The sequence below is a fragment of the Microtus ochrogaster genome, linkage group LG2 (genome assembly GCF_000317375.1).
Source record: "Microtus ochrogaster isolate Prairie Vole_2 linkage group LG2, MicOch1.0, whole genome shotgun sequence".
NCBI classification, from domain to species: Eukaryota; Metazoa; Chordata; class Mammalia; order Rodentia; family Cricetidae; genus Microtus; species Microtus ochrogaster.
This window is the reverse complement of record NC_022028.1, coordinates 12,316,598-12,343,037: the sequence shown is the minus strand read 5'-3', so window position 1 is coordinate 12,343,037 and position 26,440 is coordinate 12,316,598. Positions and strand designations below refer to the sequence as shown.

At 39.8% G+C, this 26,440-nt stretch overlaps 1 protein-coding gene across 1 annotated transcript in view; it reads left to right on the top strand.

Annotated features, from left to right (window-relative positions):
- Col19a1 (collagen type XIX alpha 1 chain) overlaps nucleotides 1-26,440 on the top strand; it is a 319,373-nt gene that overhangs the window by 183,978 nt on the left and 108,955 nt on the right. The window contains exon 14 of the mRNA XM_026785603.1: nucleotides 1,162-1,215. Coding sequence (XP_026641404.1) covers nucleotides 1,162-1,215 — 54 coding nt within the window. The remainder of the gene's footprint in view (nucleotides 1-1,161; nucleotides 1,216-26,440) is intronic.

Genomic DNA, 26,440 nt, shown 5'->3' with positions numbered 1-26,440 from the left:
GTCTAGAATTACTTCTCAAACTCTCTCAGGTTTTATGTGGATGCAGGTGTCCCCGTGGGCATTCTGTTGACTGAGGTTTCTGTCCTGCCTGGTTTCTGTCTTCCTCCCAGATCCCACAGCCATTTAGCCCCAAAGAAATCATACAGAGAGTCTGCATTAGTTATAAACTGATTGGCCCATTAGCTCAGGCTTCTTATTAACTATTATGACTTACATCAGCCCATTATTCTTATCTATGTTAGCCGCATGGCTCGGTACTTTTTTCAGCGGGGCAGGTCACATCTTCCTTCTTCCTGGTCTGAGCAGGACTGGAGAGGAATGGACTTCCTCCTTCCCAGAATTCTCCTATTCTCATTGACTAGCCTCTACTTCCTGTCTGGTTGACCCACCTATATTTCCTGCCTAGTGACTGGCCAATCAGCATTTATTTAAAATATAATTGACAGAATACAGAATTATCCCACACCAAATAATAATTGCTGAAGATGAAGAATAGTGATATAGTCTCAGTTTCAGGTTGAGCAGGGCATCTTGTAATAACAAATTCTTCTGAAATTCAAAAAGCTGACTTTCAGAATAACAGCTCCTGGGATTTCATCAACATTTTTATGGTCTGAAAATTAATGAGTTTCCTTCATCATTTGATGGCAATGAGAGAAATCACTTGATAACATGTAAGGTACCAAAAAGGTACATGTTATAAATAGACATATTTGAAGCCAATCATGTGTTTTCTAAAGCTATACAAAGCTACTCTCAACAAAATTGTAATTTTATTTATAAAATTTAAATATGTAAAAGATAATTTTTCTGCTTATAAATATTGTTAGCCTCCGTGTTTGGTAGTTTGACAATATGGGGTTTCAGTAATAAGAAGGGTTTTTTTGTTTGTATTTTTGAGGTTTTTTGATTGTTTGCTTGTTTGTTCATTTGCTTACCCTTTCGTCTGACTCAGAACTTCCATTTACTCTTTTCTGGAAACAAGGAAGAGCCACTTATCATTATTAATATATTGACATACTGATATATTAACATTGCAGGAGCTCAAATGACTTGAACTTGTTAGGTTTCACCACTGAAATGAGTATCAATTATCGCTACATTCTTTCATGGCAGGTGCACAGAGCTTGAGTGGTAACATGTGTTCCGTTTTCTTCACAGGCTTCCATAGGGATACAAGGCCCCCAAGGTCCACCTGGAAAAGAAGGTCAAAGGGTAAGTAAGCTAGGAACAGCTGGTAGAGTTTGCTAACTTGGAGGATAATTATTTTTGAGCACTAATAAAATAAAATAAAATAAAAATATAGCAAACAGATGCAGATGGGGTACCGACTGCCAAAGACAGAATATAAGATTAGAGATTCTGACAGAAGTTTAAGGTCAGAAAAGTCTACAGAGTTTCAAAATTGGCAGCACAAATGTACAGAAAATTATTTGTAGAAAATAAATTAGCCCTAATTTGGTCTAGAATAGTTTGGCTATAGTTTTCATTCTTAAGCTAATGAGTATTTTGGTTGAAGCCCAGTCTATCACATATTCTCTAAAAACTGTGGATATTAGCTGTGCTCTTGACCCAAATTAGCTAATTGACATTAGTGACTCTTTGTAACTCTTATTTAATTACTATTTATTGGTTTTAACCGAGATGAAATAGGCAATAAGTGAATATCAGTTATAGTTGGACATAGCACAATAACTCTATCTCTAGCCAGAGCGGAATCTCTGTGTCTCCACGAAAAGCAATCCCTGAAGGATTCTGGTAACTGGTCCACTCCACTGGAACTCTTGACACACCATCCTTGGGTCATGTTGAACTGTTTTCAGTTAATTCTGGATGCTCGTGTGTTTTTATATGCTTTCTCATATGCTGTTTATCAAGCCTTTGTGCTACATAAATCAGGCATTATCAGTGCTACAGCAAGGTGGATAAGAGTTCTGTAACACGTATTCAAATGACTTGGCTTTTAGCTCCTGAAGTAGAGGTCGTGTTTTTTCTTGTTACCCAGGTATACCTTAAATTTTTCTCATTTGTTCATATTAATCTCATTTCTACCCTATGTAAAATAAGTCAAACCCTTCAAATATATCACTGTACCTCAAATATCTAAAGACCAATTTATTAGCTTTGCCTTTTGGGGGTTAATAAAGAAAGGATTCTCTTGATACTTTTTTTCCTTCATTGTATGTTTTCCTGAGCCCACTGCAGGCTGGTAGTTTGTCCCAGGAAACACTAATTGACCTCCTGCAGGTATCAAGAATGGAACTAGATATATATAGTCTTAATAGGGTGCAATGCAGTATGGGAGGTAAGCCCCATACCACGGACAGTAGACACTCACTGCTTTCTAAGACGTTTCTAGTCTGGAATGATGCTTTGGGTTTGCGCTGGCATGTGCTCAGGTAAACACTGCCCTCTTTTGTTAGAATGAAAACATTTGCCCAGTCATGTTGTCTCTGCTGTATGGTTGTCTTTTTCTATCACAGCGTCGGAACAAACCTTGTATTATTTCATCTTCTGGATTTCAGTCTCTAATCTTTTATTATTTGAACATTATGTTCCTATGATTTTGTTATTTTGAAGTATAAGAATCATGATTTCCAGTCAAACAGGACCCATCTTTACATCACTGAAATCATTAATAAATTCTAAACAGAAAAGACCTGCCAACCCAAGCAACAGCAGCACAGCCTGCCATTTTATCGCGGGTTTGTGACATGCTAATTAGAGCATATACAATGCATGTGAATTCCGCTTCCTTCTCACCCACGTTTCTTAATTGTGTTTGTAAGATGATTATGAGAGACTTGTCAGCTACTAGCTGAAACAAAAAACTATTCAAATGAGAGTTTTGTTTTGTTTTGCTTTAATACATTTCCGTTGAAACGATGCCTTATCAAAGCTTTCACTTCTGAAAAAGATAGGTCAAAGGATAAATAAAGCTGACGGATTTTTTTATAATTGCAGAGGCAATTATTTGAACTATAGCTCAATCACAATTTTAAGGCAAATATACTCCCACTTACCAATGTGTGTATTCCAGAATATTTCCTATTACTTTCTTTCTGTTTTCTTTGAAGAGCAACAGCTTCAGACAGTAGATAATGAAACAGGATTTTATAGTCACTGTTGTGGATAGCTTGTCCCTGTTTCTACTGCTCTCTCAAAAATTCCATGTATTTCAAAGAAAATAAATAATATTATCCATAGTTAAAGATAATTTCTGAATGTGCCCAATGATGTTTCCTCTGCCATATGAGCTACTTAAACAGGAAGTGAATTAATATAATTCCCCTGTAGATTTACCCGTATATCCTTAAGTGTCACCATTTCTTCTCTTTAAGGGTGCCAGGTATCACTCAGCCTTAAAACACATTAACTATATGTATAGGTGGGATGTAGACATGTCTGAATACACAAACACAAATACACACACATTGCACACACATAAACATATTTACAAGCATGCACACACACCTTCAGACATTAAAACTAATAATTATTCAACTTCATTGAATTTTGAAATACTATAGAAAAAATCTGTAACTATAAAAATATATTGATCAACAGTCAACAAACATGCAAATTTGGTTATAGGTGTCTGACTCTTGTTACGACTGTTAAAATGGGATATAAAACACGTGACAGGTCCCCAGGGCTTAACTTCTAGGCACAATGTCTTTAAAGGGAAACGTTTAATAGTAGATAAATCATTAACTTTTAGATTTCCTTTGCTATTACACACATAACAGTATCTCACATTAAGACAATTATATGCCAGGCAGTGGTGGCGCACGCCTTTAATCCCAGCATTTGGCAGGCAGAGGCAGGCAGATCTCCGTGAGTTCGAGGCCAACCTGGTCTACGAGAGCTAGTTCCAGGACAGGCCCCAAAGCTACAGACAAACTCTGTCTCAAAAAAAACAAAACAAAAAATAACAAACAAGTCTAGCGTAAAGACATACGTTGAAAATGTAACTATTACAGAAATAGGTATGTATTGCTAAGTTATTTTTATTAAGACACTATGTCTGTCTGTCTCTCTCTGTATAATAAAAAGATTTCTATTCGGTTCAGTGACAATACTGTTTTATGGGTACTTAAATAGAACTCTGTTTGAAATGTTAATGAGTTGATTTTATTTGTCCTTTAAACTGACATTAGCTTAAAACCTATTCATTTAATAAGCCATAAAAATTAATGTTCTTATACTTGAAGGGTAACTTTAATTTCAGCAACATCCTATGGCAGTGTGTATCTGAGATTTATAGGAATGTTTTCTTCACCTGATTTTCATCTTTGTTTTAGACTTTATCAACTTTATTAATTTAACTTTTTTCAAATCCTGTAAGTAAAATACTTGACCCACACTTTTAGTCTTATACACTTTATTAATCAATGCACGTTTTACAATTTAGCTAATATATATTGATCTTATGCTATGAATAGTGTGTGTTTGAGAGGAATGAGGGAGGGCACACTATGTGAAGGCCTGGAGAGTGTTCAGCTTATGATGACAACAGAGAAGGGAGTAGGAAGGTACCCAGGATACAGCAGGACCGAGAAGTCAAAGGAGAGAGCTTTAACATTTGTGGAGAGGGGCTGGGAAGCACTCTGGCTGTTCTTCAAGAGGAGCTAGATTCAAGCCTCAGCACCCACATGGCAGCGCGCAACTGTCTATAACTCCAGGGGACCTGACACCTTCATACCAAAGCACATAAAATAAATTATTTCTAAAAACACTTATGGTTTAAACGGTAGGGCTAAACCTCACATCAGGAGCTGAAAAGATACTTTGGAGGTTAATAGTTCTTTCTGCTTTAACAGAGGTCCAATGTTCAGTTCCCAGCACCTACATGATGGCTCACCATAAGGAAACTCCAGATCCAGGGTTTTGGAGCCCTCTACTGGTCTCTACAGCCTCCTGAGCACACATGGGACATATAAAAGTGCACACAAACACACACAACACAACACACACAACACAACACAACACACACACACACAATGTGCAGCAACGTCAGCAAAAAAAAAAAGTTTGTTAAGAGAAACAGGCAGATCCAGTGTCAATCGAGGAATAAATTTCAATTGATTAATAGACAAGGCCTTAGAAGAGAAAATGGAACAGTTGGGATAAGGAAATGAGAGGGGTCTTTGTGAGGAAGCAGAAGCAGCAATGGGAACTAGAACTGGATGGAAGCCCAGAAAAAATTTGTGCTAAGTGACTTAGTTCAGGTGGCAGGTCCCTTGTTCGTCGATGCTGACATGAAATACCTCAAGAGAGCTGACTTTGATAAAGATCCCCTCTGAGATTCTCAGATTCCCTGAGAAGTTCTTTATAATAGAATCTCCCAACGTATAAAAAAAAAGCTATAATTATTCAATGTAACCTTCTTCTTTTCTTATATACACATTGAATATATGTGAACAATGTGAGTTTAACGTGAAGCTAATACGATTTCTTATAAAAAAAGTTATTCTAAGTCTAAAAATGAGCATTAATTAGTCAGCTAGTTACCATGATATATGCACTTGCATTGTTAGACAAAGATGACATCTCGTCCTTACCCTCTGTCACTAGAATTTAATGTCAATACTAACAGAAATACTCTTTCAGTTTTCCTATAACTTTCCTCATAACCCCCTTCGTCATATTGCCAGGTTACCCTGTGTACCTGAGCCTGCCCTCAGGCATGGAAAGTTCTGCCTTGATTTCTTCCTTTGATTCTGAGGTGTGGATTTGATTCTCCCTCACAGAGCTAGATGCCTGCCCTGTCTGGCATCAGGAATCCTTGCATTTAACGGAACACAGAGAAATGGAGTTGCTCAGACTTCACCCCGTTGTACTTGCCCAGATTTGGTGGCAAAGGAACGATCATATTTCCTTCATGATGTTGGAGCCGGCAAAATGAAAGGAAGTCAGGGAGAGTAGCCTGTCTGCCTACGTCTCATGCCACAGGCAAGACGGCGGTTAGAGTAGAGCCACACGGGCTCTGAGGCCAGACCGATGGAATTTCAATCCTGACTGTGTCATCACGAGTGAGTTCCTCTGGCCCTCTGCACCTGTTTTTCCTCACTTAGAAAATGTAGATCATAATACCACCCACCAAGGCCCGCTTATACGGAGTACAATGTATGTGCCAGAAATGATCATCCTTCTCATCTCCAGCCTGGAGAGCCAGAGACGGTGAAAGGGGAGGCAGGGTACATCACCTACAAGAGCTCAATTAGCGACACTGTGTAATGATCAAGAGAAGTCATTTAAGAAAAATGCTTTTCACTACTACTTCCTTCCCCTTGAAGGGGAAGACGTGAAGATTGATGTTCTTACTGTAGAGAAGCCAAGGCCTCGGTCTTTGCTTTGCGAGTAAAACAAAGTGCTTATGTATAAATTTGCCAGGATTGTTGGCAAGCGCCTTGCTTTCCTTCTTGTTTATTTCTGATGTGGGTGATACGCTTTACCAAAGGTAGCATAAATAACACAGATGATGCGCTGATAATAACTGGGTTCACTGACCCCACACTAGGACAACAGCCGTCAAAGCCTCTGCTTCTAGGAAACCAACAGGTACTTCAGCACTCACTCGAGCCAGGTCTTCCTCAAGCCTGTTTGTTTCTGTGGGACTTAGCACAATTCCCATGTGCAGCTGTGCATCTCCATCTGCAGCCCTCAAGCTGTGAGTCTCAGCCCCTTTGAGACGGGTTGAGTGACCCTTTCAGAGGGCTGGCATATAAAACATCCTGACTATTAGATATTTACATTACAATCGACAACAGAAGCAATATACAGTTATGAAGTAGCAACAAAATAATTTTATGGTGGGGGTCACCAAACATGAAGAACTGCATTAACGGGGTGCAGCATTAAAAAGTTTGCAAACCACTGCCCTATGTCCTCTTCTTGTGCTTTTAAAGCTTTGCACAGCATTCTGACAGGTCTTTGGCTTTGAGCTTAAAGCATTATCCTGTCTCTTTCTTCAGAGTATTTTATTTAGATGCAGTAACTTCGCACCTATGCAAATCACCTCAGACAGCCAAGCCATTAAAGAAACTGCTCGTTAAGTGAACCCACAGTTTCACATACTTGCAGGGGCGTAAGTCAGCTACTTGAGATGATGACGAATTGCAATGAATTCAGGGAGTCATTTGATTAATTTTACATACAATAAGAAGGAAGCTGCCTGGCATGGAACACATGCCTACAATTCCAGCATTTTGAAAGGCTAGATGGAACAGGCGGTTCTCTGTGAGTTTGAGGTCAGCCTGTCATTCATAGCAAGTTCAAGGACCACCCAAGGACACATAGTGAGACTTTGTCTAAAAACAGAAGAGATAAACTTGCTATTCTTATCTATTAAAACTGATATTGACCTTGAGAAAGAACGATGGATATATCCATTGTTCTATATTAACAATGTATACTCCAAAAAATTTATTTAAAAACTATTTTGACTCTATTCCTACTTAGGACATAAATACAGAAAAAGAAGTCTCTCTTAAGTCTGTATGTAAATTTGTTGTAGACAGTATCTGTAAGATTCTGAATTCTACAACCCATGGTTCATGCTCACTGCAAATGTCATATACTTGCAAGCACACAGATGGCATATTTCCTACTATTTTCTGAAGACATTTTCCCCATGAGGATTATCTTGAGATGTCATGTGAGATAGCATCTTTTTCTAGATGAACAAATGAGAAGCTAAACAATGCACACAGGATTCAGGAAAGAGGTATGTAATTTAAGCAACACTTTGCTTGAGTATACAAAACCCAGCATCAGACTTAATGTATAAAAGTAATCAAATCTGTATTAATTAAGTATTCCATTTTATAGATTCTGTAGCAGTCTTTGAGTATATACTGTTTCCCAAATCTTCATCAAATAAAAATTGTGTGTGTGTTTGTGTGTATGTATATCTGCTGAAGCACTGACTTAAGACAGGAAGGCAGAGAAGATGCCCATGTTTGTTAATATCAAATATATATTGGCAAAGTTACAGTTGCTTATCAGTGGTAAACATCTTCTAGTTTTGCTTCTCATGCTTTGCCTCATGGGATCTGTAAATCCAAGAGACAAGACGTATGGAGACAACTTCTAGCTCAGTCTAATTGAAGTCTGGCAGAAGGAGACAGCAGCAGGCATGGACTGGACTTGGGGAGAAAAGGCCATCCTTCAGATCCAGTTGAATGTCACAGCTAGTTACTGACAATGTGTCTGTAGTCCATTGTGGTAAAACTCACTCCAATTAGTGGTGCCTGCTATGAACTTAAGCCAGAAAGATAAAATGCTCAGAAAGGACTATCGGTGAGGAGGAAAAACGATTGTAGCCTCTGGTTACAATCCAATACTTAAATAGATCGCCGAGGCACAATGAGCTAAGGTTCTTACATTTATTTAAACAAAGGGCCAAGTGACATGACTTGTAGTGGAATAAAATGGCTGTGCAAACTATCTCCATTTGGTGACTAGCAAAGAAGATCCCTTTCGTGGTATCCAAATGGGCAACTGACTGTGAGCAGTTTCTCTACAGATCCAAGTAAGAGCCATTCTGTGCCGTGGAAGAGGCCCATCATGGAGCCTCCTTCAGACTGAAGACACCTTGTCTTCAGTGTCCAGAGTTGCTGGGAGATTCAGAAAGACCAGCCTGTACAGAGCTTCATCTCCAGAAGATGAAAATGCCACAACTTAGGGGGGGGAATTAAAAATAAAAAGGACAGGTAGGGTCATTTTTGCCCATCAAATGAAACCGAAGTCATAAAAACCCAATAGTGTTTTAAAGAAGGCCAGAGGACAAGTTATATTTTTCTCTATAAGAAGAAATATTATCGACTTTGTGGTTCCACATTAAAAAAAAAACGAATTTGCATATCTTTAAAATGGAGAATATTGAGAATTTAACTGGAGCACTAACCTGAGATCCACTTCAATTTTCACTTTAAGACCACACATTAAAAGGGACAATGGTGCAGCTGATCCTTTCTGATCTCGTGAAGAGAAAGGCACACATTGCCTCCCCGGGCCTGCTTATCTCTTCAGCAGCTAATAGCCAGAATTGCCCGGCCAGGGGGAAGGAAGCTGGGAGGGTGGCCATTGAAGTCACCCTGCTCCAGCTGTGGGATTAGCTCAAATCCAGGCAAACCGCTTCAAGTTCTAATGTAAATGTGTCTGTTTTATCACAACTTGGCTCTCAGGTATATTAGAGAATTAAACCAGAGGCACTTTGAATGTTCTCTGGTGACAGCTGTCTACTGAAGCATCCTATAAATGCTAGCTACAGAGCCACAGAAGCCCTCAGTGGGGCGACAGGGAGACGGGGTACAGGGACAGGAAAGAGAAGGAGCTGTTTCTTCAGAGTGGGCGGTGCTAACTCAGCCTCCTGCATCCTGGTTTAGCTGCACCCACATCACACAGAGCACCTTCCTGAGAATTCGCTAACTTTGCCAGGGAAAATGTCAAGCAGAACGTTTTCCCATCCATTTGAGAGACAGCGAATATGTGTGTGGATGGCTGCCGGTGCCAAGAACAGGTGTGGGAACTATGAATGTGGAGGGTTTTTTTTTTTAAGGCGAAACATGAGGAACAATGGAACATGTTTTATAGTCTAAAGATTTAAAAGCCCAAAAGCTACATTTCAAACCTCAGCTTTACACAGCTCTAGTATCTGCAGTAACCTTCAGTGACAAGGGAATTCTGAAAGCAAATATTTTAGTATCATACCAAAAGTCTCAAGAGACAGCATCGGGTGCAAAGTAAATGCGAAGACGTAGCCGTTGAAAAACCAAACATTTCTTCCATGTGGGATGGACGTAACTACTCAGAGTCATTTTTGAAATCTTCAGAAAAAGCTAATCCATGCCCTTCTCTTCCTCATTTTCCTTTTTTAAAAGTCCTTTGAATTGTTCTCATTGGAAATTAGGGGTACCCACTTGATGGCTTTTAATTAGTTCAATACAAACACATTCATACATGTTTGTATTTATGTGGCTGTGTTCACCACGGTGGTCTTCAGAGTCACTGCAGTAAGAAGGATACACTGCATGGCTATCGTTTGTGGTTCCGGAATGGAAACCATGTGCTAGGCTACACCCACCCTTAGCACTAGCAAAGGCTACTATTTCATTGTTTATGTCAGAGACGGTATTATGAAAACATGACTAATGAATATCTAAAGAAACACCTAATACATGAATGCACATGAAATTTGCAATATATATATATATATATATATACATATATTCCCATAAATAATAAATAAATGTTGCATATGCTCAATCATAATGACACTCTAAAAAAAGCAACCCTTGGAATGGAGAGATGCCTGCCATTAAAGTTTCGACTCATAACCAAAGTATCAAGACAAGCCAAAGAAAGGGCCATAGACTAAGATACCATTGAGGAAAATGACTGTATTCCTTGATCATGTCTTCACACTTTCCACTGATGGTATTTTTTGTGAAGTATTCCACAAAAAACATCTGCATACCTGTATACTTATTTAACCATGTTATTACGTTGTTTTTTTTTTAGGGTATTTGAGAGTATTCTTACAAAAGAAATCAAACTTAACCCTGTACACTGAGGGGATTAAAAAAAAACAAGAGCTAGATAACAGGAAAAAATGAGGACGAAGCACTTGAATTCATGTTTCCTGTGACACGCTGTGGAAGTTAGCTACGCTGGTGTTCATTAAAAGCAGAGGTAGAATACTGAAGCAGCTGGTTAAAGGAACCCGTGAGCAGCTGAAGCACACAGAGAAAGCAATGAACAGGGAAATGTGACTTTGAGAGGACCCTAGAAGAGTTTGAATCCACAGGGCTCCCTGGGGCACACAGACCTTATCCCACATTGCGACAAACGGTTGTGCCTCCTTTTTCTGGGTTGGAATACGGGAAATAATTTCCCAGTTAACTCCCAACAGGCAGCTCATAGAAACAAAGGAGACCTCTGCGGAAAGGTTTGGGTAGAAGCAATTAGTGGCAATCACCCACCAACTAAGCATGGCTCTGGGCTAGGGGTGGAGCAAAACACAGACATCAATGCCAGTTGTATAGAATCTGATGGCTTCTGAGCAGAAGCAAAGACACCACGATAAATTTGATAATCACACTATGACAGGAAAGGCAGAGGAAGAGGGCACCTGTGCATCTTTTATGTAAGGTAGATGATAGAACATGATTACCTAAGCAAGTGAACTAGCCAGATACTGTGAACATTGAGAAGAGCAAATGAGCAGAGACCCAAAGCAATAGCCTTAAATAGCAATGGGTATCAGGGTGTGAAAACAACTAAAATTAATTATATACATGTCTGAAACTAACACAGAACACACAAAAAGTCTTCGGTTATTTCTGAACAACTTGAAAATAATGAGAGTGTCTCTGATGACAGTAAGAAACCATAGAGCAAATCTTTCCTTTGGAGAAGAATCTGTTTAAAGGCTACAGCTAAGGAATGCAGGCAAGAAGAGCATCAGCCCTTATAACCTAGGGTGAGCAGGGCTAAAGAGATGGCTCCCCAGCTAAGAGCACTGGCTACTCTCTCAGAAGCCCTAGGTTTGATTCACAGCACCCACACTGTGGTTAAAAGCCATCCACAGCACCAGTTCCGGAAGATGCAATGCCCTCCTTTGTTCTCTTCAGGCATGATGTGCACTAGCGTGGAACATACATACATTCAGGCAAAACTCTCATATACATAAAATAATAAATAAAACTAAAGGAGAAAGTATTGTTAAATAAAGATAAAGTCATCTGAACTCTCAAGAAGGGAGGAGAGAAGCTACTAGTAGGAAATCTCCAGAGGAGGCAGGATACTGAAGGCCGACTGCCTCTAAAGGACTGCATTCAGAAAGAAAGGACTGGGGACAGGGCCTTGAACTTGGGGTAACCCCTACATCTAGGAGTAGATAAGGGGGATGTGTTCTGAGGAAGTGCTACCCATCTTAAGAAAGTCAGAGGGTTGGGGACTATCATTTTCAGAAGCTGAGAATTCTCTTTCTCAACTTGCACGCATGTGTAGTATATGTGTACGCCTGTTTTTATGAATGGACTCACATGTGTATGTATATGTGCACATGTGTGCACTGGAGGTTAGATGGAAGCTAGAGGTTGATGTCAGAAACCATCCTTGTTTACTGAGGCAGGGGCAGGGTCTTTCATCAGACCAGAGCTCCAAGACATGGCTCGTCTCGCTAGCCAGCTGCCTCTAGAGATCCCACCTCTGCCTTAAGAGGTTGAAATTACTGACCCACCCAGAACCTATTTGCATTTGAGGATTAAATGTCTTCAGATTTGCTAGCATGTGCATTAACCACTGTATTTTCTCCCATGCCCATAAACTAGAATTAAAAGGGAGATAGCTTAAAGTCACATTTAGAAGGCAGTGATGTCTTTTCTAAAAGCCCCTTTTTTCAGGTATATTAAAACAAAACATTAAATTTTATTTTATAAATATGTTTTTCTGGAAGACAATTCTAATTTTAAGAAAATTTTATTGGCAAGATATAAATAGAGTCAGGGTAAAACACTATTAAAATTAAATTATCCTTGTATTTATTGCTTCTGAAGAATTTCACGTCTTATATCTCTGAGCTCATTCTTTTCAACTCTCATTTTCCTGAATTCTACGAAATGTCTCAAGTGTGCAGATGAAGCATCTTTGCCAAAGCAAGAGACCAGTTTATGGCTCGAGTATTTCTGGCGTCTTAGATCTGTGTATACTATTGTGCTCACTCACTATAAGCTAGAATTCCTTTCCATGAGAGCTGATTGGGGTGAATATTGTGTACTCCTTTGCAGCTGTTGCCATAGAGATAAAAATCTTTTCGGAGTACAAGAGGGATGAAATTAAAATTCCTAATCGAAGAATTAGGTTTCTAATGTAAGATTTAAAAGGTGCACTGTTTACTTTTATTCCTTATGTTGTCAAAATTGTGTGACTTGAGTGGGCCTAATTTGCTTTGATTAAATATTTCTCATTTAAGGAAAGTAGAAACAATGAAAATGAAATAGGTGAACTCTTGGGGGCAGTAGCTCTCAACCTGTGAGTTGTGATCTCTTTGGGCTCACACGACCCTATCACAGGGGTCACATATCATATATCCTGTTTATCAGATATTTGCATTATGATTCATAACAGTAGGAAAGTTACAGTTATGAAATATCAACAAAATAATGTTATAGTTGGGGGGGAGGTCACCATAACATGAGGAATTTTATCAAAGGGTTGCAGAATTAAAAAGGTTGAGAACCATGGCCCTATGGCATTAAGTAGAAAAAGCCTTCATTTTTAACTTTTTATTCTAATTATTCCCTCCCCTCCACACACACACACACACACACACACACACACACCCTCCATATATCTTTATATTTTGTTACTTGGTTTCAAATATAATTATCTATAATGAATTTTCTTAAAAGCATTTTTTTTTCTGCCACATCTTTTAAAAGTTAAGTAGATTTTCGGTCACAAGCACAATTAGAAAAAAAGATGAACAAATCTATGAAAATTTCTCAGATCTTGTTATTTATGATCCAACTTAGAGAGACTTGCAGACTTCCTGTGAGAACACAAATCATAACAGGCACGGGGAATAGATGGCTCAGAAAGAGGATCCTTGTTTAGGATCCTCGATATTATTCTAGTAGAAAAATGTCTGCACCATCACCTAGAGATAACAGAATGAGCTACATCATCACTAAGACGGATGACTCATTAAACGGGAAGAAAAAAGCCAATAAGAAAAGATAGTCACGGAGGTTGTGCCTACAGATTCCCTGTGGGAACAATGGGAACTATGTATCAGCTGGCTTGCTCAGTGCTGTAGCTGAACACCTGACACAGACGATTGAGAGGGAGGAAGTGCTTACTTTGGCTCATGGTTTCGGAAGGTTTTGTTAACAGCCTTCGGTTCCATTGGTTTCGGATCCATGAGGGCTGGGGTGTGACACTATTCCAGGGAAGGCATGAACAAATGTGTGCTCACTCCAGGATAGGAACATGAGAACAGACCAAAGTACGGAGAGCACCAAAGTTCAATTTTGTAAACCAAATGAGGTTTTCTTGCGGGGAGAGGTGTTACTTATAGGAACAGAAGTGACTCGAGGACAGGTGCATCACCAATGCCTTCTCATACACCCACAAACTTTCAGGCAGCTCAATAAGGTGGAGACTCCCTTGTAGAGATCTCAGTTGGTCTCAGCCATTTTCAGGCAGCTCAGTGCGTCCGTCACTGCTTCCAAGTGGCTAGATTTGGCTAAGAGTAATTCCCAGAAAGCTTTACTGCTTATATATTCCTGAGAAGGGGAAAGGGCTAGTGAATCTGGTCAGTTTCAGGGCCTTCCTGGCGTTCTTTTGAACTGTTTACATGCTGTCTTACTGAGCTTCCCTGCAGGATGCACTGTTTTAGCTCCCCTTACAGGGCCTTGTTTTACTTTCTTGTGAGTAAATGGTCATAAAATATCACGTTGGTCTCCTTTCCTACATCTATGTCTTAAGAAATTGCCCTCTGAGATGGAAGCTTTTAATCTTGGGAAACTGGTACATGACAGGATGACAGAACATCCTAGCAGTAGGAACGTGTGGAAGGGTCACCTGTCCCGTGGATCACAGACAGGAAGCAGGAAGAAAGAGGAGAGAAGTGGTAACTAGGGATGGCCTTCACAGGTACATCCTCCAAAACTTGTGTCCTCCAGCTTTGTAAAATAGTACCAACGGGTAGAAGTGAAAGAAACAAGGTATCCATCCCTGGAGTACACTTCATATGCAACCGTAACAGGCACCATAAGCGGGAAAAGGATGGGGACAGAGGGAAACAGACCTTGGTTAAAGAGCCATTTCTTTAAAGTTGGCCTTATATTTGCTTTCTCTTAAAGCCTGGGCTGTTATCTGCCTAGCTAAAGGGAGCTAAAAGAATTGAGAGGATGATCCTGTCTCAAGTGAGGAGAGTTGGTGAACCATCCTTGCAGAGTAGAAGAAGTCGTGGAAGTGTGGTACTCAGGAAACCGTAAACAAGCAAAGATGTGTCCAGAAACTGAACAGGCTAGCTTGGAAACTTTAATAACAGTTAACTACGGCTGTCCAATCTCAGCCTGGAATCACTGGACCCTCCCAGTGGAAGAATCCATCAAGGCGTAGCAGGGAGCTCATGGAGAGCTACAGCTTCTGTTGGCTTCCTCTGAGTTGTAAACAGCAGGTCTACACACTTGTGACTTTTATTAAAGTCAGCCATTAAGAGAGCACGGGAAGCCCTGAGAAAAATGCGATTGTTTGCGTCTACAGAATTTTTTGGCGATTTCTTTTTTAATTTATTTACATATTTGAATTGTTAAGCTACATTTCATTATTTATTTTGTATTCATGTGAAAGAAGGAAACTGTATTTTCCTACTGACTTAAGGCAAAACAATTTTCACTAAATTTCTTTACATCCCATTATAATAGGAATAAGCTAAATGAGAGGCTTGCAAAACAGTCTGAAGAAATGCAGATCAAAACCGTTAAGTGTGGTTTTACTAGGCATTGTGATTAAACATAACTGAGTCTCTTAATTCTTGGGAGAAGCATTAAATCACAGCATGCTGTCTGCAATTGTGTGCTGGGTAATGAGGCAGTGGGACCATAAAAATATTAGCAACATGTATGCAAAAACTTAAATGTAAATTCAAAGACAAAAAGATTTCTGGAAAAACAAATACTGATTTTAAAAAGCCAATTAAACCCAATGTACACTATTTCAAATACAAACATTAATAGTTTCTTAGTAATTTCTTAAATCGCTGCAACTACAAAAGAAACATATAATTGCTGAGGCAATTGTGAGCAAAGGCTTCAGAGATATTTCCTTGGAACTGTGACATGAATATGTAGAATAATTCTATGGCCTGACATATACAAAAACTAGTATGTATCCACTTGGGAAACAAAGAAAACTCCTGAATCTTGGTCCCTGCCTCTTCACTAGCATGTAGATAACATCCCCGCAGCAATTCTTGGTGATAGTAGGGGATGGTAGTGTTGAAGAAATTTCCTCTTCAGCGTCTTTGCCCACAACTATGGTTGCACTACAGAGAACTATGGTAGACTACACTGTCAAAAAATATAATTTGGAGCTTAGTTCTTGTACAGTGCTTTGGTCTGATGGTGCAGTTACAGGGGTAGGTAAACTTCTGAGGTTGTCCCCAAGTTCAGGTCCTAGCAACTGTGTGTAACTCCAGCTTCAGGTGACCCACACACTCTCACTCCTACACACACACACACACAACAGAGAGAGAGAGAGAGAGAGAGAGAGAGAGAGAGAGAGAGAGAGAGAGGGAAATGCACACATAAATAAAAAAAATTAAAAAACTTAAAAAGTTTAAACATTTAGAAACACAAACTTACTTGCCTTCCAGGATGTGTGTTACTGCACATTCCCATGTGTGTGTTACTTTATGAATTTATATGAAATTTAAAATGCACAAATGAAACAACATATTTACCTTTCTGATTCTAATATGCTTTTAATATGATGATTTCTTCTTGTATACATTTGATTATAAATGATTTAATTTCATCCTTCTTTGTCACTACATAAAACTTCACTGTGTATATGTATAACATCCCCTATATCCCCCATCTCCTTAAAGACACCTAGGCTGCCTCCATCCTTGCTATCGTAAATAGTGCTGCAAAAAACCATGGCTTTACAAGGATCTCGCTGGAAGTTCTAGTCCCGGAAAATGGGCATATGATAGGTACATAGTTTAGCTTTTAGAAGAATGTCCAAACTGATTTCCATAATAGTTGGGCCAATTCATATTCTCACCAGCCATGTATAGGGGTTTCCTTTCTATAGAGACAGCATTTCTTGTTTTTTTTTGTTTTTTTTTTTGTTTTTTTGTTTTTTTGTTTTTGGTTTTTCGAGACAGGGTTTCTCTGTGGCTTTTGGAGCCTGTCCTGGAACTCGCTCTGTAGACCAGGCTGGTCCCGAACTCACAGAGATCCGCCTGCCTCTGCCTCCCGAGTGCTGGGATTAAAGGCATGCGCCACCATCGCCTGCCTTTCTTGTCATTTTTTAAATGATACTATTCTGCCTGAGAGGAGATGGTATCTCAGAATAGACTTAAATTACAGTTTCCTAATAACTAAGGATATTGCCCGTTTTTTTCCCTATGTTTCTTGGCTGTGTGTTTGAAAAACTAGTCATTTCATTAGCTTGTTAGTTGACTGAGGTTTTTTTTTTTTATTAATTTTATAGTTCTTTATGTACTCTAGATATTAGTCCTGTCAGACATGTAGTTGACATCAGTTCCCCCGTTCACTTAATTATCTCCTTTAATGTGGAGAGGAGTGGGTTTTTTTTTAACTTCATGAAAATTCATTTTAACTCTTAGCTTTATTTCCTAAGCTTTTGAAGTCCATTCCAGAAACATCTTGACTTTGACTATGTTTTCAAGAATTTTCCTTAATTTGTCCTCTAACAGAGTTTCAGATCATACATAAAGAACTCTGATTTTTACACAGGTAAGAAATGGGACCCCAACTTCATTCTTCTACATAAGGGCTTACTGATTTCCCAACTTCATTTGAGAAAAGATTATGACTTTTCTCCAATATATATATGTGTGTGTGTGTGTGTGTGTGTGTGTGTGTGTGTGTGTGTGTATTTAGCTTTATTTTTGTTTAAATATTATTAGCCTTTTAAAAATAATTTAATTTTGTAATAATTAGGAGAAATATACACATAGTAGGGTCACCTCTCTAACAAGTACATTACACAGTGAACCCTTAGCTGTGTCCTATGTGCTAAGCAGACTTAGGATGGCAACAGCCATCTTTTATTATCCATTTTCATTTATTCTGGGATAATTCCCTTAGAGGATATATGCAGGGCAGAGCAGCCAGTGCGTCGAAAAGTGGCTTTTAAACGAAATCTCTGAAAAGGTATTTTAAGAAGAAATAACGATTAGCTCCGTTACACTTCTGGGTGTTTCCTCCTGTGAGGTAGAGCATAAAATGATCCATAACAGGGGAAGTGTGAACAGTCTGATTCTCTTTGTAAGATCTGAAGATCTGTCTTCCTCAAAGAGCTTCAAGAGCTGACACACTGTGTGACCTTCCAAAGCTGAAACACCTTAAAGCTCAGTAGAAAGGCTGGGTGTGTGACGGCTAAACACAAGCAGGGAGGAACTTACAGTGTAGAGCATCCTGGGGAAGGTCTGTGCGAGCAATTAACTCAAAGACAGAGTTTAGATTTATGCTAACAGGTTATTTTTAAGGGAGATGAACAAACTTCAGTTTGGAATAAGTAAAGCTAACGAAATGATAAAACTGAAAATTTTCAGATCACTTCATGGGTACTGATAACGCATGCAACACTGCGGCAATAAAAATAGCCTTCATAACATGTAATTCTGCATTTTCCTAGATTATCCCCACAAGGGATGTTATCCCTTAGCAAAACACTCCTCTGTGTTGAGGGTTATTATTTCCATTTTTCAGATGAAAACACTGGAATTTAGAGAGGTTACAATATTGTGTTTGAGGCCACAGAGCAAGAACAGAGTTCGTTTCTAACCAATAGTTCCAGACCAATTCTGTTCTTACAGTTGCTAGGTTCTCCATAGTGTGCATTTTAATACATGAATAAATCACAAATTGACTCATAATATAGACATCATTAAAGATGTAGAATACAACAGGATATTTTTTAAAGTGTAACAATACAGAACAGGTGAGTCATAAAAAGTCACACATGATAGTTGTACAAAACACTCTATTTTCTTGTCTGTGCCTAGCCTTCTATGGAGTATCAGAATTTCTACATTAACTGATGATTTGAGCACAGGGAAATCCTCTAGCACTCGATTTAGGGAAAGCTCGGGGGCTCATGCAGAATCTCAGGACACTTCTGGATCTGTTGCCTAGCACTCTTGCCCAGATCTGTTGCCTTACTCTCTCAAGAAGTGTAACTAAACTCCAGAGAGCTAGGAAGTGAAACCCAGCCAACTGTGGTCCTCAGGGTAGGGCTGCAGCTAAATAAAGGAGCCTTTTCCCCCTAAGGCCAGTAGCTCTATCTGTGGTACCTGGTGCCCCTGGCTCCTGGCGCATTAAAGCCTGGGAGCACCACCAATAGACACTCACAGGTGCTGTTTGGTAGGTTTTTCCACTTACTGGGATGCTAAATAAAGAAACATTTACCATCGTTGGTTCCCCCAGAAAACTATTGATACTTCTAAAGCTGCTACGGAGTAGTCTTGAGTCTTCCTTCTGTCATTAGACAGACACTTGTGAGACACGCAGCGCCCCATGACGGAGCTATTTATAACACAGGATGACACGGACCTTTGAGGAGTATTTTATGGACCACAAATGCTTCATGCAAACTCTTCATTCCCCTTCCCATGCCTTGATGGTATGACATATGTCAGGAGGCATTAGTAAGGTCACCATATCTCAACCATCTTAGAACCGCATTCTCTGTCGCAAAGCTCCTACACCCGGAGACTCTGCAGCAGTCGGCCTACATTCAATTTCAACTCACTCGGTTTGTACTTAGATGCAATTTTAAAATGTTTGCTATTATGTTTGCTCTTAGGGAGAAGTGCCATATGATACCGAGTTTTGTGCTTTCAAAAGCAGGTGGATAAATTAAAATATTGAAAGTGGGGTATTCTGTTGGAAGACTTAACACAAAATTGACATTACAGGATGATGTTTTCCCAGCAGAGAATAATGGAATGTTGCTGAATCCTCCTGTCTCTCAGCTTGTTAGCTTTTTCATTGGATGAAAGGCTTGATCTACTTGGTGTATCCCTATATGGATGACCTCAAAAGCTACTTTAACCTTTAGCTCATAAAATGCTAAATATCTAATAACTTCTGTTTCCTTTACTTAGGGATAATTCCATTTGAAAATTTCACCTACTAACAATGGAATTGAGGATTGGCCATACTTTAAAATATCGACACACAAACACAAGGATAAATGTTAAAACAGAATACATTGTATGTATTAATGTGGCATATTTACATAATTCAGAAAAGTACCATTGACCAGAAGTATAGCATAAAACTCATGAGAGTACTTACCCATAGGCAGATGTGAGGGAAATAACTCTAGGTGATTTGAGAAGGCTTTCCAACCAGGTATGGGAGACATGATTGCAATCCCAGATGAGAAGGGATGATGTTAAGTTTGAGGCCAGCATCAGCTTCATAACGAAACTTTGTCATAGTAAAAGGGATTTCCCTTAAATCTGTGGTGTTTTGTTTCTCTTTAAGACTTGAAGAAAATAGTCTGAATTTATCACTAGTTGTTAATTCTAAAATTTATCATTTTCTATTCTACCTATTTTGGATAAGATCTGTTTTTAAATTTTTCTTGGCTAAATAATTTCAAAGAATCTACAGCATTAACCAAAATAACAACATAAACATCACCATATCCTGAAGAACGTTCAAGGTATAATTAATCTCACAGCTTTGATATTGATGTTTGTCTAAAGTATAGTAATGAATGTAGTCACAGCTTTCCTCATTACTATAAGCTCATCATTTTGGAAGTTACATTTAATCCCATTTTCCTTAGTCCTAAAGCAAAAAAGTATATAATTAGCATCTATTATATTTCAATGCATTTCACCAAGAGCAACAAACAGAATGAGAGTCTTTAACTCCCATTGTCACCAACTTTTGTAAATAAAGTTTTATTGGAACACATCAATGCCCTCTTCGGTTGCTCAACAGTAAAGATGAATAATTATATAAAAATGAGTGATTCTCTAAACCTAAAATACTTGCTGTCTTTTCCTCTGAAGAAGTATTCCCCATCTCTGCAGTATACAAGAGCCTCTGTCCTTCATGGCACCCATTCTGATACAGATAGTCGTAATGTAAGCTTTGTGTGTGTGTGACTATATGAAACAAAATGCCGGAAAGCAGGAGGATGAGACAGCGAGTTCTGAGGAGACATCAGAGAAAGTGCCCCTGCAAAGATGATGACTTTTGACCAAAGATATCACAGAGCTGAGGGAGCAGACTCAGATCTGGGGAAATCTATGCAGACAGAAGGAAAAGAGGTAGAGTTCTGAGACATGAATTCTAAGGAGCTTCATAGGGCTGCTGTGGCCAGAATGGGATGGAAAGGGAGCAGAGGTCAGAGAGTCCATGGGACCATGCTGAACTCAACCCTGTAGGTCACTGAAGCATCCAGCTGATGATGATTAAAGGCCCCTGTTTGCCACCTTATGATATCTAGAATGCCTACTTCATTTAGAGACCAGGGCTAAAGCTGAGGATGCCATCTCTGTCTGTGAGACACTATACACTTCTAATCTGCCAGCCATCCTTCTTGTTCTTACTCTTACTGGGAGGAAAAGAGCTGTTGACCACATGCCTGGTCAATCTAAAGACATTTCTGCTACTTGCCTTTTCCATAAGTAGTTCATGTCTGTGTCAGACAGTACATTCTATAGACTTCGTTTTCTCTTAGGCTAATAGGTTAGGCCTAAGTAACTGTATTTTAAGGGGTGGGGGTATAGCTCAATAGAAGAGTGGATACTTAGTACATACAAATCCTGAGTTCAATCCCCCAGCACCAAAACATATAGTAATAACAATAATCTAATTTACAAATGGAGTATTTAGGGTTCAGTTCTCTTAGGTGTGTTCTAGAATTAAAGGGAATGGCTAACTTCCATGGTCCCTTGCAGATTAAACTCTCCGGAAATTGGTAGGCATTTGTGTAAAGAGTACTGCTCAATTGACACCTCCCCTGCCATAAAGAAACTTACAGTCCAGTAACAGGGAGAAGACTATGGGAATGCCTTCACAAAGTTACGTATTTCTTGTTAAAGAAGATATCTCTAGTGTGACACCAACCCACTGTCTCTGTGTGGTCAACCCACTGCTTCTGCGTGGTCAACCCACTGTCTCTGCATGGGTATTTTAATTCCTACAGTAGAAACATCACAGACAAAGATTATGCCGCTTGGTCAGATTTGCTTAGTTAATGAGCAAGAGGGAACGCCAATGGCCAGAGCTCTGATTTCTCAATATGATGTGCATTTTTTCCATTTGGTTCCTGTTAAATTGATGATATTCTTTACTAAAATATAAAATATAACTGCAACAAGTTCTAGCCTGGATGGGGAGGGGTCATGGGGCTGCACTCTGAGAGCAACTGGGTTTTTGCCAGGGAGTAGCTGCTGGAGGAGGGCAAGTCAGTTTTCTTCAGGAGTGTTGCCTCAGGTAGGTTTCCCATGCTCCAGTGGATGACCCCATAACTATGCAAATATGGATAGTTCCCATTGGACTCAGTGCATCATAAAAAATAAATAAATAAATAATAAATAAATAAAGACAAAGAAGTAAATCAGGTTTCATTAAAGTAACTCTTTCAAAATATCAGTATAATAATATTTAAGAGAAAGTAGTGGCATAGCTTTCTTTAAATTTTTTTTTCCAGTGGTTGGTTTTCCAGACATGATCTAACATGAGGGACTTTTTTTTTTTTTTAAATCACTAACGTCTCAGCGTTCTCATTTGTAATGTCATTCAGACCTCTAGTCATTACTGAGCATCGGTTTTCTGAAGCACAACCTTGCTTCCCTCCCGTTCCCTAAATTATAGGCTAGCCATAATGCACGTGAGGTTATAAACTACATTACATATTCTCTACGTCCGAGTTTACGTGTCCTTCTCCCTCCATCAGGTCTTCGGCTGCAGTTAGGCCAGTCCACTGACATGTTGCTCATTAATCGTACATATTAACTGGAGTAGTTAACATTTTGAAAGCCTAATTCCCACTCTGTCCACAGGGACTAGATCTTGTTTTCTCCTCGTGATGACACATGCCACAGACCCTGCTAATTAGGCCTTTCCCTTGGAAATCCATCCTGACATGTTTCAAGAACGTTCTTCCCCCTGGAGTGCGAGTTCATTAAATTATTAATATCCTTGGATAAGTCTTGTAGCATTACTTACATTAAAAAATTTTTTCTCTATTTTAAAACTCATAGTTCATGGTGAAGAGGGAAATTGAGCTGTCTTCTTCACACACCTTTTCTGAGTAAATAGCAAATAGTAGCTAGCACAATTAGTAACACACAATGTTCACGTGAGGTAGAAGTGTTTTACATAGAATTAAGTGCAGCACAGCTGTAAGGAGGCCTTGCTGTAAACACTCTAATTCAGATCATCTTACTTCAGTTCTCCTGGACTCCTGTGTTAAGTGGCGGGAGTACAGCAGATTTACTGTGGAAACAACTGATGACCCACACAGGTGCTGGCTGCATCTTGGCTAGGTGGCCTTTTAGAGGCAAAGCTCTCTGGCTTCCAGTGACAGTCAATGAGCTCAGCCCAGAGTTCTAACTAAGCGCCCTTGGTGTAATTTGCAAAGCCCAGCATAATCCAGCCACTCTGCCACTCACTCTTCACCAGCCAGCTGCTTCTCACCATTCCGTGAGCAAGCCCTGCGTCTGTCCCCTGCATCTGTCCCCTCTGCTGCCTGGTCCTCAGACCTTACATGGCTCCTAGACATGCTTGCTTCAGATCGCTTCTGAAACTTTCCATGTTATTCCAAAATAGTTCATCTTTCTACAGAAGAGTTACCTCTTTGCCTCATTATATTGTTTTGCAAGTTTTGTCCCAACCTAACATTCCTATGTGTGTTTGTTTATTATATAAACAATAAATATAGCCTAGCAGTAAAGGGCAGTGATGGTACAGCCAGATTGCCGGGATTCAAGTCCTAAATCTGTTGCTCATTAGTCAATGACCTTGGATAAATCGCTTTATCACACATTCATCTCGTTTATAAAATGGAACCACATCAAAGTGAATTATCAAATGAATATGTATAAACTGCTTTTATTGGAGTCGCCAATGCTAAGGTCTTATGTTATCTCTTACTGCTGTTGTCCACAGGGGAATGTACGCTTCATGAGAGCAGGCTTCAAGGTACTTGCAAAGCTTAAATGATTCTTGGGTGGTCAATAAATGACTGGTAAATATGAGCTCAAAGTGGGGGAAATGTCTACAAAACAGCAAAGAGGTAGCAGGCAAGCAAACGAGACACTTACAAGTCAAAGCGGACATTTCATGCAGTTGAAAAAGCTGGCTCAGTTACATTAATTTTAGGATATATATTACCAGATGTAGCTTTACTAGATGCTGGGAACAAGAGACTTCCCCAGAGGGGGACAGAGAAAGAGCCACAAGAGAACAGAACAAGAACACAAGAGAACACGTGGCACCTGGGAAGTGGTCCAGGGGATTTCAGCAGCTCCAGCCTTTCCAGGAAGTCTCTGTCTTATTCTGGAAACTAGAACCGATGAGAGCCTGGAGGAGGTAGATTGATAAGGACAGAGTCTAAATTACTTTCACCCACTTGTAGTTTCAACTGACACTGTATGTTAAGTTTAAGAGAAGAAAAAATAACATTCAAATAAAGACAACAACAGCAAGAAATTCAAAAAACCCACCCCACACATATTGCCAGCATCTGCAAAACAGTGTGACCCATGTGTTCAGGTTTTGAACACCATCAGTGTATTTTTCTAATATTTAATCACTTGTGCAAGGAGAGATGAGGGTGGCCTACAGAATGAGATTGGTGATAAGAGAGAAGAAAACCGCAGGCGACTCACGCATCCCCGTTGAGCTGGCACAGAAGCATCTAGTCAAAGCCAACAGGCAGACTCTGCACTTCTGTCTTGTCACTAGGGATATGGAATCTGTGTTGCCTGCACATCCTTTCCTGTCATCCATGTGGCCCCTTGGCCTCAAAGTGACTTCTGGAGAGGGTGCCACAAAGTAGCACATTTGGGAGGCACACCTCTTTGTAATTTGCCCACCTTGAAGAAGCTGAGTTCTCAAGTATCGCTGAGCGACTGCCCACCCCTTCTTCCTGGGAGACAGGACCCAAGTCGCAGACATCTTGGAGCATTTCCCTGTAGCGCCCCTGGGTAAAACACTGATGGTCAATTTTTCCTAAATAAGTCATCTCCACAGGACTAGTTTCTGAAGGCAGCATTTAAATACCCAAAGGCAATTCGGTCAGTCAAGAACTGTGTGAGGCAAAGCTTTGCTTCCTAACGGCGTGACCTGCAGTTTTGTCTCGAGGTGAGCTACAACACCCACTTCATTTGTCAGAAGTGTGTTAATAACTGAAATCTGTTCCCGAGGATGTATTCGGTGCTGGCCAATTTGGTCTTTAAGAATGAGCATGTGGTTCTAAAATTCCAGCTTTTGACTTTCGCCCTCGTTTTTAGTTTGTTGTGTGTATGTGTATGCACACACTGCAGTCGGAGGACAACTGGCTGCAGTCTGTTCCCTCCTACTCTGTGCATCCCAGGATTAAGCTCGGGTCATCGGGCTTGGTGCCAGGCACCCTTATGCTCTAAGCCACTTAACTGACCCTAAAATCCCAACTCTTAAGGATATATTGTCTAAAGCATATAACTCGAAAAACTCCGAAAACATATCTTGTGAGTATGTACCCTGATGGAAATCACAGTGTTAAGCGTTATTGACTGTTTCTTGTTGCTGATGCTGTCTAGTAACTCAGGGCTTGCTCTTGTTCCTCTGACTTAGACTGTGAGGTATCTGGCATTTTTGTGGGTATATTTGCCCATAGGTGTGTGGGTAAATGCCACTATGTTGTTTTCACGTTAGCACTTCCAGTAAGCAAGACAATTACATTTACCTGTGTCATGTGTCCCTCTGCATGCAGATTGTTCCTGCTCTAACTCTGAAACTCTATATCTACCGTGTTAAACATGAAAGACAAAAACCCCACATTCATGAGGCATGATGAAGGTTTGGGGGATGAGGAAACCTGGTGGTCCCATTCTCGGTCGCTGAGATGGAGTGTAGAGCTGAACCCCACTTCCTCAGTCTGGGAAAAATGTGAAGCAGGAAGGCAGATCTTTCATTCACGTGCAGCTTCCACCTTCCCCGTGTGTCACAAGGGTACTGATACCCATCACAACATGCTCAAGATAGCATCCAGCCACACTCTACAACTACCACGTGCAAAACAAAACAAAACAAAACAAGTCATAGTCATAAAGGGAGAATAACAGACGCAGAAAATGCTTGAATTGTAAAGTGATAAGACTCTCCACACTGAGGGGACATTATAATCCTGTTCTTGTGAAGTATTAGTATTTATTCAGATCATCATTTACTCAGTGTAGCCCAGGAGGGTTAGACAATAAATGTCAGGACAGCTTGCAGTTTGTTTTGAAACCCATCATTAGTTAGTAGTGAAGTCTAGTTAAAGAAAAGAAAGGGGAGCCAGCAAGATGACTCAGCAGATAAAGCCATTTTCTGCCAAGCCCAAGAATCCAAGATCAGTGCCTGGAATCTAGATGCTGGAAGGTGAGAACGGGCTCATCTGGACGTTGCCCTCTGATTTCCTTACATATGCCATGGTTTGGATGAACACACACACA